This window comes from Topomyia yanbarensis, chromosome 2 (genome assembly GCF_030247195.1).
Source record: "Topomyia yanbarensis strain Yona2022 chromosome 2, ASM3024719v1, whole genome shotgun sequence".
Classification (NCBI taxonomy): Eukaryota; Metazoa; Arthropoda; class Insecta; order Diptera; family Culicidae; genus Topomyia; species Topomyia yanbarensis.
The window spans coordinates 461367801-461382907 of NC_080671.1; the positions used below are offsets into that span (position 1 = coordinate 461367801).

The 15107-nt window shown below is 40.5% G+C and overlaps 1 protein-coding gene across 1 annotated transcript in view; it reads right to left on the reverse strand.

Annotated features, from left to right (window-relative positions):
* The window catches only part of LOC131681177 (uncharacterized), a 78015-nt gene extending 69092 nt beyond the window's left edge, over positions 1-8923 (reverse strand). Inside the window, exon 1 of the mRNA XM_058961887.1 lies at positions 8490-8923. Within this exon, the coding sequence (XP_058817870.1) occupies positions 8490-8923 (434 nt within the window). The remainder of the gene's footprint in view (positions 1-8489) is intronic.
* Between the last annotated feature and the right edge of the window lie 6184 nt (positions 8924-15107).

The window sequence follows — 15107 nt, forward strand, 5'->3', positions numbered from 1 at the left end:
AGTTCGTTAATTTTAAAGATGGCGGTTTTCCGAAATCGTCTAAGTTTGGTTGGCCGTCGGTGACCTAGAACTGCAAATTTAAGTTGTTTGAGAGACATTTTAGATAAATTTTTACCTTTTTTGCTTTCATCGGAGTATCGGTTTGAATCGCAATTTGCATGTGATCGCACGCCACAACCCGTAACTCCAGAACCGGAAGTCTGATCGGGATGAAATTAAATAGCCATTTACGGGGGCGCAATACCTTTAATTTGAGACTATGTTTGGTTGAATCGGTCTAGCCATCTCCGAGAAACCGATGTGATTGTTATTCTGAATTTGGATACTTCCGCCGGGGCTTCCGGAACCAATGATGGTGGCCAATGTGGCCAAAGAGACTTTGAACGGATGTCAGTGACCTAATATTACAAATCGAAGCAGTTGTGGTCATATTTTGGAAAAATTTTCACCTTTATACATTCATTGCAGAATTTATTAAAATCGACATTTTCAGCGTGATCGTGCTCATCCCCCTGTAATTCCGGAACCGGAAGTCGGATCCATTAGAAATTCAATATCAGCCTATGGGAACGTTGCACCTTTCATTTGAGACTAAGTTTTAGAGCTGTGCGCCGATGCATTTTTAATCGGCGGCGGCGTAAGCGATATATTTGGCCGGCGGCGTTGGCGGCGTCACGCCGTTGGACTCTATCGGCGGCGGCGCGTCGGCGTGTGTCGGCGTGACGAATATTGACGCCTATGTACTAAAAAAAATTCTTGGCAGTACAATTCCTTTCCCAAATTTTTGGTTTCTCTTGTAACAGACTTCGTAGCACATACAAGCAGACGTTACAGCTTGAAGAAAATTCTAAAAAAAATCATCACCCACGATGTACTACCGACATCTGTTGAAAACATTGCACAAAATGTAATTCTTGCAACCAAATTTTTTTTCAACTGAAGCTCCAATAGTGCCCACCCTGCTTGCTAAATGCAAGATAATAAATGAAAGGTGGAACTATTTTTACAGTTGTAAAATTTGAACGAAATAGAATAATTGTCGATGTCGCATACTACGACTTCGCATGAAATAATGATTGCAATTGACAAATTTAAAGAATGCAGAGTAACGACTGTATTTAAATGACCCATAATAATTATTTATTTAGTCTTCTTTACCGTCGCTCTTTTAGAATCCCGCAGATATCAGGTGCCCTAACACGAGGTATTATTAATGGCATTACTGCGCAGAAATGTCACTTTTAATGATCGTGTAAGGACACCTTTCAAGGTAGACACATTACTTTATTTTCCAGGCTGACGTTTACTTTTACTTCTTGTAAGTACAAAATGCCGCGATGATAAGGCATACGATTCCGTGGCACTACATTTTCTTTCAACGTAAGATTTGCTTCAATCTTGAGTGCAAAGTATGCTCGATGTATTGGAATCATACAGATCTACACCCTGACGAAACCTAAATATACAGTTACTATCATTCATAATAATTCCACGTCTTGATGTTTTAGCTCCTGTTGTGGTGAAACTAAACAAGTTTGATTGAAAATGGTTTCTCTAGTTTTCATAGCACCTACACCCCGCCAATTTCTCCAGAAGTTCCGGGGACCAACAAATTCTAATCCATTTCATACATCTAGTTAGATGCGATACACCGAATCAATTAAATTACTAACATCCTATTATGTGCTTACTCATCGATCGGCATCGTGTTGTAACTTAAGAAATGATTGTGAACAACTCCCGCCTTGGGCACTTCGACACGAATGAATTTAACATTTGCGGCCCATTTTGTTTGTTTTGGTTTGCATGAGATTGCATTGGGTGCGGAAACTAAGTAATGCATTTAACTCTGTGTTAAATTCTCTTCACTAACGCCACGCTCGCTGATATGGCGCATTATGTAATTTAAATCAGCCGTTTTTTCTACGAGTGATGAAAATTTATCTCGTGTTACGTCTTATTTGTCTGTGATACCGGGCTGACGCAACTGATACTGAAAATCTTTCCTGAGTGGGGCTAGATCACACGATGAATAATTCATTGCCCGTTTCATCTGTAGATAGACTTTCGTGCACATTTTTAAAGTAGCAAAATAAATATTCTCACGTTAAACTGCATGGGGGACAGCAAATAAACAAACCGAACATCTTATGCACAATCCTAGAGATGGCGTTAAATGTTGTTATTGTCAGCCACCGCAACAACCAAACTACGGTAGATACGGTGTGAGCATATTTTCGTGTGACAAAATTATTTTGCTGTGAGTATTTGGGGGTAAAATTCGCAATATGAGACCAGAAATCTTACCCTCTGCATCGCCACATCAGTACACCAGCATCACAATAAATAAAGATCACTCTTCCCAACTAATCTTCGAGAAAAAAATTTCAAAATAGAAATAATATTCTCGTCGTGTTATCGTGATATTGTAGTCTTGAGCTTACCGTCGGCTTTTTTGCACAGAGTCACGTGTCTTATAGTTTTCTTAATTATTTCACGGACATGAATTGTGGCTAGGGAATGTATTTATGTTGCTAAGCGCAGTTTCATTTAATTCCGACCATTACACTGAATCTTAACAAAAGAATAACAGGGTTATAGGTCCGAGTAGTTTCCTTGTATCTAATGCTCGTGCCTATGAGACTGATGCCTAGCAGTTGAACACAATAGCTCACATAGAAATTTCAAAACCAAAGAGCAGAGCGAATAATCCATGAATAATAGTCTGAGTTCCTTGTAATTGTTTACGTAAGTAAATTAAGATTATGAGTAAAACAAATTACTTCATGAACTATATCATGAACAGTTTCGCGAGCACGTCTGGTGAATCGTGTCCAGTAGATTAGGAATCATGAATCGGTTAAAAAATCGATGAATAATAAACTACGTTCCAATGGAATTGATTACGTGCAAAAATTAAGATCAGGCACATAATCATAAATTTCATTAACTATATCTTAAAAGTGAATTTGTGGACCATTCCACGCGCACGAATGGTGAATTGTAACTTATATGCTCGCAATCATAACCAGTTCAGTCTACTTTCTACTTCTGCCCAAGTCAGACGTACAATCGAACCAAGTGAACAACAACTAGCAACCTCTCGATCTAGTGTGCATTGTCTCGAGAACAAAGGAAACTTTTAATTTATTCTTGCCATGAGTAAAGTTGACGAAAAATCTCTGCGAAATAAGGTCTCCGCTCGTAATAAAAAGTTGCGCGCACGAGATCCATCGAAAAATCAATAATATTTGTTTTTATTTTTATATTTACATATTGTAAACACATGAAAGATCCACGGCTCCGTTAAGCTACCGCTATGAGCCGTGTCAAATAAACGAAATATAAAAAAATACCTTTCTATTGAGAAAGGCAAAAAACTGAAGGAAGCCGTAGAATACGAAACAGCTAAAATTAAGAAGACTCCAAAATGTTACTGCAATACTCACTTGGAGAAAAAAGTGAGCGACACGCCAAGCGAGCAAGAGGATCCGAAGAAACAGAATCGTTAAAATCGTGGAAAACCAGTAGGCGAAGCGGAAAAGGTGGCATAAAAGCAAGATAAGAAAACGCCAATCTTCTCGGGAACGATACAAGGGTGAAACGCTGATCATCGAACCGAGCGTGGCTCTTCTCAAGAAAGTGAGGGAGCAGAAACTGATGGAGTTCGGAGAGGTCTTTCTAAGTGCGCCTGGTTTTAACGCTAGGACTTTAAAACGAAGCGCAGTTAGAAAGGCGAAATTATCTAGCTGAAGAAGGATTCTTCTGTCAAGAGCTCGAACTACCGCGAGTTCATAACAAAATCCTTGGTCGAGGGCAAGGGTCTGGACGAGATCACAACAGAAGAAGAACTAAGCGGTTTACTGGTCGTGCTGTGCAATCTGTATGTACTAGCGACGATCCGGATTAGGAAGTCGTATGTCGGTGTATTAGGTGAGAGTCGCTCTGCAAATTACAAAGCAGATAGAGAAATGATTAAGGTGCTTGGACTTCAGACGAGAAACTGAGCCCAACTCAATTTCAATCATTTAGATATTGCACAACAAATGCTGTGGCGATCGGAAACTGAAAAGAAGTGCGACGTAGAAATTACATATTGCAGATCCGAATTGTGTGCGGATTGTGCATAGATGGCGACAATCCAACTGAAGGGCAGCTTCCCTATCCAAGAGGTTGTGGATACACGGCAACGGTGTATTCGTATGTAGCTGTTATGCTCCCCCAAGATAGACAACAAAGCAGTGCAATCTGATACTGGACGCACTAACCGACTCGTTAGTCGAACGAATGCCAGTTGTTACAGGAGCAGACTCCATGTCGGAATCCATCATCGACATAATATTCTGCAGTCCTTCGCTGATGGATAATATGAATTGCCGAGTTAGTGAGCGCGCGGCATACCGATCACCAAGCGATCCACTACAGCATTGGTCCGTGGAATTGTATTGTAACGCGGAGAGTAAGGACTGGCGAGCGGAAGTGGAAAACAAAAGCACTTCGGCAAGAACCTTTTTGTGGAAGCCCTTCGTGCAGACAGTATCGTTCCAATTTTGACAGCCAACGAGCTGTCGGAAACACTAGCAAAGGCATGTGACGTAACAATACCAAGAAACTGAAGCCGTGGAACTGCCGACTCCATTTGGCCTGCCCAAAAACCCGAAGACGCGTTCAGAAAGCAAAATCGGAGGCTACCTGAGAAGAGCGTAAGATAAAATTCCGGGCGTCCAGAGCCGCTTTTAAACGTGAGATAGTTCTGAACTAATCTGCTACAAGAAACTTACAGAAAAGTGGGCGCCAGCCCCCGGGGGCAATTCTTACAGTATCGTGTTGGCCAATATCAGATTTCAGTTGGTATGTACGCTGACGAACCGAAGACTACAGTGGATGGTATCTTTCCGGAACACGACCCAACCGCATGGCCTCCTACACAGTATGTCATGCAGATGGTGGACATCACGGTGCTTAGAGTTCTAAGGTGATTCGTCTTTGGCAGTAACTAAGTGAGGAGTGAGGTAAGCGTGCAGCAGACTGCGGGGAAGCAAAATGACAGCGAACAACTTTGTTTACCTACTGAAATCCAAGCAAACTTATGAAGAGAACTAGTAAACAGTGTTGGTAGCCGTAGTTTCTAAAATCAACATGACTGATCGGCATTTTTGAGGATCGTATCACCTGAGAATAACCAGTTCCCATTGCGGAAAAGGAATTCATCAATGGACGCAATCCACACAATCGTTGGGAGCACGGAGAAATCATCGAAGCAAAAAAGAATGGGTACCCGAGCAAATTCTCATGGGTTCAAACACCATACAACCCCATGAAAATATTATGAGCATGGTCCACGATAAAAAGTTACATCACTTAACTCAAATTCATTAATTACGGAATATTTTCTATTCGGAAAAGATTTTTCACACTAAACTTTAAAAATTACCCGATGGGATCGAAACAAGTATAAAAATACTTTTAAAAAAATTTTAAGACTCAAATAGACACGTTATTGATAATTGTTGAATCTTGCGCTTGGTCAAGACTCGCAGTGTCCCCCTACTCAATTCCCACGAACTATACATTTGTGTGCAATAATGGTTAGATTTAGCTGAATAGTATGCTCAAAAGAATTGTAGTAATACGAGTTATGTTTTGGTTAGGAAATTTTAGTTCCACCCGGGACCGCGTAGAGGGCGCCAGCACTAACTTTTCATAGAAGACAGATATAATATCGAGATATTCAGAAGAATTACTGGATAATGCCTGTTGTACAACATTGTAAAAGACACCTAATTTCTATCTCTCTACGTTGAAAAGTTAGTTTTGGCGCCCTCTATCCAGCAACATGTGGAACTAAAATTTATTAACCAAAACATGACTTGTTTTATTTACTATAATCCTTGTGAACATTCTATTGAGCTCAACCTAACCATTATTTCACAAAAATGTTTAGTACGTGGAAATCGAATACTGATACACAACCATGCACTGCTAGGCCCAATGCAAAACTGACTCCGACATCACTTCGTTAAAAGCTTAATAACTTCTTTTAACAAAGCCGGATTGAATATCAGTGTTCGACAAAGTTGTAGACAAATAAATTATCTTTCTTATTTTCACTTACAGTGATAATACGATGCATACAGTGCCACCTAGTTCCGAAAATGCGTAAATTGTAAATTGTTGAAAAATCCCATACAAACTTCAGGCACGTTGGTCCGGTAACTAGACTTGTCCGATTTGCTTTAAATTTGGTGCAAGTGGTCCTGGTGAGACTAGGAATCGACTCAGGGGTGGGCCGATAGGGGTCATTTTTTCTTATCACTCTAATGGTCACCTTATCCTTGGGAGCGCCTTCCGTTTTAACAAATTGTAAAAAAACTGATTTTCTACTGATTATATCTCCGGTACTGCATGCACTAGAATCAATTCGCGAGATTTTTTTACAGAATCTTGAAAACATTGAAATTAAATTGATTTCTCAGAATTAAATCTATTTGGAACATGCTGGAATTAAAACATTAACTTACGTAGATGTCAAGGAATTCGATTGCCAAAACATTTTGTAAATTTACACAATAATGATTGAGCCTTCACCCACCTGGGATCCTAACTATCATTCATTTTAGAGCTCTTAGTAAGAGTAGGAAAAGGTGGTAAAACCAGTTTACTTATAGCCTTCGTGGAAGGTGGCAAAGTTAGCGTGGGGTACATTTGTATCCCAGTATACGGTTGCCGTCATTGTTTCGTCAGGTTTCGTGCTGTCAGTAGAAATGTGACTCGTGACAATACCAGTTTAAATACTGGTTGTTTTGCTACATAAGTAACAATTAGTGTTATATAATCGTTTTTAATCATTTAGTCAATTAATTTTATTTTATTTTGAAGTAGAGAAAAAAAATCGTTCTCATTTTTGCTGATTTTTAATGTTTTATTGTTTATTTTTCATATTTTTTCAGAAGAGTGGCTCGGAAGTATAGTTTGCGCACTATAACTGCTGCAACAGTAACGTTACGTGTTACCAATGTACTACTGGTCAGAAATATTTTTTTAGTTCAATTTCCACCCCATTCCGTGGTATTTTCTGAAACCCGATTTTTAAACTTTCACTCTTCCAAATATTTGCACTTTTTCAAAAATATCGAGATTCTATTTTATAAAGTTTCTAGACCATTTTTTTAACTTTTAGAATCATTTGACTTTTTTAAAATCGGTTGAAAATTCGTGAAGTTATAATTTTTGTGGAAAAAGTCAAAACGGCGATTTTTTCACTTTTTTGTTTAAACCAATTTATGTATCATTGATTTTTACTTACACAGCTGTTTTCGCAATTAAAAAACGAAGAAAAGTATGTATTATACATTTCATTTGCTTGCATTTTTCCCTGCGAAAATTGCGATCAAAGGCGTGGGGTACGTTTGTGCCCCAGTGCAACATTCTAGGGTGGAAAACGCAAGTGCAACGTCCTAGGGTTAAATAAAACACCCCGGTAGGCAATCAGTGAGGGCAAAAACCAACTCATTCGACGAGTTTCAACGTCGTAAAAAGCTCAATGTGGAAGTTTATCGTGACTTAACTGTTTGTCGGTTTCGACAGCATGAAGTACGAAGTTACTTTACGCTCGTCCGGACATGCCGCAGACTCGAGTGATTCGCATTAGTAATGCCAAAAGATCCTGACTCCTGCGATAGCAGACAAAGGGTTAAGTTGGCGGAAAAATCCAAAGCTAGCTCGTATGACCCTATTCCACGTTTTTCTAAACTTTCTTCCTTATAATCCTTGCTCTCCCTTGAGTACTATTGCTTTTAATATTGAAAAATACTTCACCTTTCAGTCCCTTGCTAATTAAATGTCGTTAAAAACATAAAAAGTTATTGATTTTTCGTGAACTGATTCATGATTCTTTGCGATATAGTTTATGGATTCATGAACTGGTTCTACAAACGCGCTAAGCAACAGAAAAAAGACCTTTTGTACCAGAACAACGGTCTACTCTTGTTTGACGACAATAAATAAATAAATGTCTCATATGCCTGCTATATGAAGCTACACCGCGGTGTACCGTGGCGGTTGATGTTAAGTGCTGTCATACAGATTCATCTAGAGCTCCAGTGCCTATAACGCTTGCGTTTTACCGGGTGAACGGTACACGGCAGAAAGTGCATTGGTTTCAAACTTATTTTCCGAACAAATTAAATTTCTGCTATTCTAAATTGTCTAAGTGGGCACCACTTCCTGGTTGGAGCTTAGATGTTTTCTCTATCTGGGAAAAACAGAATTGATAAGGCAACAATCTCGTAGTTAGGAAAATTAAAACACTGTAAAACGCAACAGGGCAAAACATTTTGAACATCTCTTTCTTTGCATTTAAAGAAAACAACATCGCCAAAAAAACGCATCTCTTCCGAATAGCTATTTTCAGCTACGGAATTGAACACAAAAATTAAAATTGCACTTGTTCATGCTTGCGCACTCAGTAGGCATATCTGGTTACATACTCTTTAAAAGACGATCCGGAAGAGCCACCCGGCGACAGCGGTGATGTCGATGCTGATGCTGGCGTGGAAACAGTCGGCATAACCAATAACGGGGTATCGCGATAACTCGAGCTGTGTTTTGGACTATTGGCCGCTTGTTGCTTGGTCTGCTTGCCAATGCTGTAATCGGTGGAAGCAGTTGTAGTTACGACATTTTTCGTCGTGCTTTTTCTTCCGTCACTGCTCAGTTCACTGTCCGACGTTTCGACGGGTTGCGTATTGGTGACGTTCGTTACACTTCCACTCAGAACATGCCCGTTTGGGAGAGTACTTTTCAGTGTTGATGAAATTAGTTCCGTTGTGTTCTCGATAGGATTCTCGTGGACCTGAATTGCCGACACAAACGTATATTTTACACTTAAAATAAAAATAGTCACTAGCACTAGACACTGCATTTTGGCATTTGATGGTTTCAATTCATCTTGCATAACACAAATCCTTTACCTACAACTGTCAACGTACGATTAAGGGACATCTGGTTTGGTACCAATGGTTTTATATCACTTACCTGCCAACGACAATTGTCTCCAAGTCGTTTCTGTGGTGACCCAGCATAAGCGTAAGTCGATGCACAAGAACAATAGGACAAGGCACCTTTTAGGTGACGCTACGATGAGCTTCTCTACTGGAGCTACCCCGTAACAATGGTTTAGTGGTTTATGTAAAATGATGCTCATTACTGTTGCTTGTATTCATTTTAATATAATAAATATATGGGGCACAATTGTATACTATACTAAATGTAACTATATACATTTAGGTGTATCTTGGAATTCGAATCGCTTATGCTGAACCAACCGAAATCAGTCATAAAGACAGCAAACCTTAAATAATCACATAGTAGGCTAGAAAAAATGTCAGCAAGACGACTAACGTTTTTCCTTCGTGTTTACAATTCTCGCTAAAAACATCGATTTCGTTTCGCCGCCTTCTAAGATGGTATTATATTTCCGCACTGTAGTCAAAAAGAAAACTGACAGAAAAATGCTTCAACAAGCAATAACCAACACAGAAATATTTTGTCACAAAGGTGAGTTACTCGATATTCAATATTTAAAAAAAAGTTTCTCAAGTGTCCAAGATTCGAATTCAAACAGTAGCTTATTAAACTTTTCGCTCAATAGTTTCCGCAGCCCGCATGTTATCCGAAAAATACTTGTTTCTTTCACAGTAGCACATGCTAGAGTTGGTTCCGCAGTTTTGTAAAAAGGCTCTTGCCCTCAGCCGAGCTGCGACGTACTTTAATGGGCCATAATAGCCACCTTCATTCATATCACGTGACGAAAACAATCGAATCGCAGCCGTTTCATGAGAATTTACGCTAATTATCAATTTGCAACCACGGGTGGCTTGTGAGTATGTACTTTTTCTCTCTTACTTTCACATTGAATATCGCATCACGAAGAAACTTAAACAAAACCAACTATTTTATCGAATAACTCGAACGAAATTCAAATATCAGCTGGAGCAAAACCCTGAACAGACCCCGTGTGAACTACGAATTAGTTAATTAGTTCACATTGGCGCGGGCAAAAGGTAACACATTGCAGTAGGCCCCGCCGACATTTACCTTTCATCCGCGCGGCGCTGTTCGGTTCCGTCCCGGTTACCGGGTTGCTGCGATTTTCCACACCCAACCAAACACCACCATTGCCGGTGGCGGTAGCGACCCCCTTTCGACACTGTCTGCCTTGGGAAGGTGGCGAAAGAAGAAAGGAAGGAAGGAAGGCAAACGATGATCTAATATTATGCGCGATTACGACAATTTAATAATTTTCTTTTCGCATCCTTCGCACCGTCGGTTCCGATCATTCGCGATCACGCGCGTTCCGCAGCCGCCACCACCGATTAAGCGCTTTCACAATACGCTGCAGTCACATGGCGACGAGTCCGCCACCGGCAACGATTGAGTCACCGAGTCTGCGGAGTACGGTGTAAGGCGTCGCCGTCGTCGTCGTTGTTGATTCACTTTTAGATTGCTAGGCCTACTTGAAGAAAAAAGTCTATCTTGTTTACCCATCCAGACAGTACTTTTCCGGTTATTTTCCCCCCTCAACGAGCGCACCTAGAAAGTGAAAGTTTTACGGTCTTGTGATCAGCTATGAGACACGTGAGAGTGAGACAGAATGAATGCTCCCCCCGGATGAGACTTAGGGGAAGTCTATGAAAGCTCATGTCTCTTCGCTTGGTTGGCAGCATATCGCTTTTTTAATGAATGATAATGTATGGAAGTAACGCGAGACAGTTCCAGTTGGAAAGGTACAATGCAAATTTTGAATTATTATTTTAGAATTTGGTAATTACTGTTCTGATTCCAATGTTCAGCTGCTTCGAATTCCGGACACTATCAAATTGGTATTCCCGGCACCTTATTTTGGTGATGTAAATTAGTTTGAATTTTCACTGCATAGTTTCGGACAGTATCGTCTTTACGCATGGGCATACTGGGCCATTCTATAGACTATATTTCAAAGAGAATTCGCACTCAATTGCTCATAACTTTTTGGCGTGTGGTTAATAATAGATCAGTGGCAACTCAGAATCGCACATTGCACTGTATCCTATGCGATCAAAATGTTGAAATAGCTTAAGAGTGGCAGGTATCGAGGCACTTGTTTGGCAAGCGATCTGCGGATGTAGCATTTCTTCGTCACATCTGAGTCTGTCAACGGACAAATCCAAATGGAAGAGTCCAGAAGTGACTTCTTGAGGTTTTACAAATACTCGATACTTCTTGGTCAGAGTTGGCATGTTTTACTGTGCCCGATCAGTATTAGGCCTTCGGACCTTCAGTAGCGTAAATATTTTTATAAATATTCTTGTATTGTGGTGTGTTCTCAATGCAGAACATTCTTGTGCTGCTGAAATAAAATAATTTTGAAATTCAGTTTTTCCTTGCTAAATTCAAAACCTCAGTTTATGGACAAATGGTAAAAGCTAAGCCATATTATGCGTCGCGGCAACGTGCACTCGGCATGTTCTATATTCCAACTGTTTGACATTACTGACATTGAATAGAGATGTACCGATGATATTGATAGATTCGATTAATCTTTATGGTTTTGTTATGAAAGCAATTTCAAACAAACGTGACAACTACGGTATTGAACACTTTGAATATCGAATAGTGAAAATATTAATTATTGAGACACAATTTTTTTGTGCGGAAGGCTCACTATTTAACATTAACTTAGTTTTTAGCATTTCGGATTCTTCTCAACAGAAACTAGCATCATGTTGGTGCCGGTTAAATGCTTTTAGCGTCTAACTAGTGACAATATTGGTGCCGGTATAGATTTATCATCTAACTGGCACCAAAATGGTGCTAGTTACTGATGAGGAGACTCCTAAACGCTAAAAAAACTAACTGTTAACTAACTAACTAATGTTAATATTTATTTTCCATCGGTCTCTCTCCGCACTGGGTTCCCACCACCGACAACAGAGAAGCGATGCCACCATCTGAACCCTAGAGAAACGTCGATTTCTTGAGTAGGGATACTGTTATTATTACTTAAAATGCACCAGTTCGCTTTCGGCGCCTTCCCGAACCAGTCACAATAAATGAATGCACAAAACGCCTGTTCAAAATGTAAAAATATTTATCTTAACAAACAATTCGTGCAAAATGAAATAATATTTCAATTAATATTTCTATTCTGTAACTCGCGTATCGCTACTACCCAGCAAGTTGTAACCTGCCAGGGTAACAATTTAGCACTGGATGGAAATATACCTATTTGTGCGTACTCTCTCCGTGGAGTGTATTGTTTACGCAAATTATGCTCACCACTGTTCCATATGATCGTTCACCTTTTACGTAAAATTTTGTTTATAATTTTGTTTGTAAACGATTTTGCTAGTTCGAATAAATGTAGTAATTTTTGTTAAACATTTGTATATACGACGTAACATAGGGTTTAGTTAGGCCACTGCTCTTCTCTTGCTGCAATAAGTGTGCTGGTTATGTTACACATAGCGGTGATAACTATGTGGCGGTGCGTTTTTTTGGTTTTCGTGGATTGCAGAAGGTGGCGATTATAAAAGATCAGATAGTTTCGGACCACGACCCAGTTTCCCACAACCGTAACTGTTTAGTTCTGTGCGCGCATGTGACAGTGAAAATCCTGTCGAAAGGTGCCGGCCCGTGGTCCGGGTGCTCTTTGTTTTGTGGTGCCGGATCGCCGCCGAGGGAAGCTAAGTGCAAAGGAGTGCACTTCCCCGGCTAACCGTTAAGGATCCGAAGCACCCGCCCCTCTCGCTGTAGTGGATAAATCTAACGAGCTTTGCTCTCCTCTACAGCTAACAGTCAAGGAGAGGGGTTTCCAGGACGACGGCTCCACCTGGGAAGAAAAGTTTCTTTCGAGATTCGTTGCGGGGAGCAAAGGAGTCCGGTGATTCGTCACCAACGTCGCTAGGGAGGTTCCAACAAAAGAGCCAAGCTCACCTCCCTAGCTTATTGTTAAGGATCTTTACCGGAGCAGCCAACATAAACAGGGAGAACTCAACCGTTGTTGTCCCGACCGGTCGGAAGAAACCACCTGCCTTTCCGTCCGCAGCAGTAAGTCACCAGCAGCAGGAGTTGACAATTTATTTTGCTTGTTTACTTTTTTTGTTTATGTACGAAAGTCCGAAATTCTAATAGAGGCACCCAGGCCGCCCTGACAAGAAGGGTCCGCCGGGCAAACCAGAACCCGAGTAGTGGGCAAACCCCTACTTACAAGTATGAGACTCCCTTTCTCAACGCCTCAGGGTCTGCATACGTTCGTGGCTAATCGCGGTCAAGAAAACACCTGATCTGTATCCTCAAGCAATCACAACTTTTTAGTTCCCTTCTTGTCAACACTTTTATCCGTCCTCTCCCATTAACTTACTGTCTATTTCCTACCTTAGCACTTGTCTATTCTTCGATTTTCTCTAGGGCCCCTTTTCCACTCCAGTCGTTGTCGCTGTCACTCCACCACCGTACTCCACTACTTTACTCCGTTGATTCGGCGGTTCCACACGGTGACGCTCGCTACCGATCGTCTACGCGGCCTCGAGTGTTTGACGATCTCGAGCTTCGACGAGGGGTTCTGTTCGTCGGCTATGCTCGGTTTCTCGCCTAAGTATTCGACGGTCGGACATGGTATGGCTTTCCGGGTTCACAGGGGTTTTACAACAAAAACCACAGCTTCAAAGTAAAAACCACGGGGTCCAGCGAACAAAATAAGGGATGTCAAAATGGCGGATTGGCTTTGGGGAACGGTCAGGCTTCACATTGGATAATTTAGGGGGAGGTAATTACTTGAAAATCTGGATTCTCCGGTTAACTATCCTCTATTATTGCAACACCCAATGACCGCCTGTTTGCTGAATCTGGCACCTGGTGGTGAGCGACGGAAATTGTGGCGAGTTTTTCTGGCTGCGTTCTAGCCTTCTAGCGGTGTTCAACTTCACAGATCCTTTCTTGACATACACAGATTTAACAGACGTAAACTAAACGCGACAATATTACAAATCTTGGACAGAAAAAATACACTGGTTACAATTCCGGCGTCGAACAGCATGCGTTGAATACCTTCAATTCGATTGCTGCTGTTCATGTAGTTCGGGTTGCAGACTGCCGAACAATACTCCAGCGTGGAGCGCACTGTAGAGCAGTAGAGGTAAGGTGCCAAAAATGGCGTCCTCCATTACTCCAAAACGCTGACTCCATCACGACTAACTCAAAGAGTTTAGAAACGGCACAGAGAGCTCAAATTTCTCGATAATTGTCGATGTTCTTCTTATCACCTTTTTTGTAGACTGGAAAGATGAAAGCTGCTGTGTTGAGGGACAATCTCTGTTGTCAGCGACATTTTGAACAGTAGACAGAGTGCTGCCACCAAACTGAAAATACACTTTTCAAAACCACAGAAGGGACACCATCTGGCCCGGTAGATGACGATTTCCTCGAAGTTAGTAAGACTTCTCTGAAGCTTGAGGGATATGTACCTAAAACTTGCAGAACTTTTCGATATTCGTCAGACTTTCCTAATTTTGTTAATCCTTCTCGAAATACTTCGTTTAAGTTAAATGTGAGTTTCATTAAATGTACTTGAGATTCGTAGTCATTTTTTGAATTTCGAAAGAATTTTATAAAAAATTGCAGGCACCTCCAGATGTTTGAAAGATTTTCCTGAAATCTTTGGAATATTCTTTAAGCTTGGCGAACTCTCAAAGATTCTTCAGCTTTTACTCAAGTTCATAGGATTTTATTGAAGTTCAATTCCGTTTGACTGAATCGCCGATAGCCGTTAACAAAATGTACTGAAAATGTTATAAAATTTTCAAAAGTAAAGTTCGCTGAATTACCCCGAGTTTGGTAAAATATGTGTGAAAGTCGTGAACACTCTGTTGTTTATAGAAATTGTTTGCATAGAAATTCTTTGAAGTTTGAAATATTTTCTAAATTCCATCCGACCTTCGAAGGTCATGCTCAAACTTTATTTAGATAGTCTGAGGTTTGATAAAAAAAAAAACTATTGGCTACATCTGCGTTTGTATGGAGACGAATTAGTTGTTCTCTACAAATTCGTCGTGTTTTTATTGCTTTTT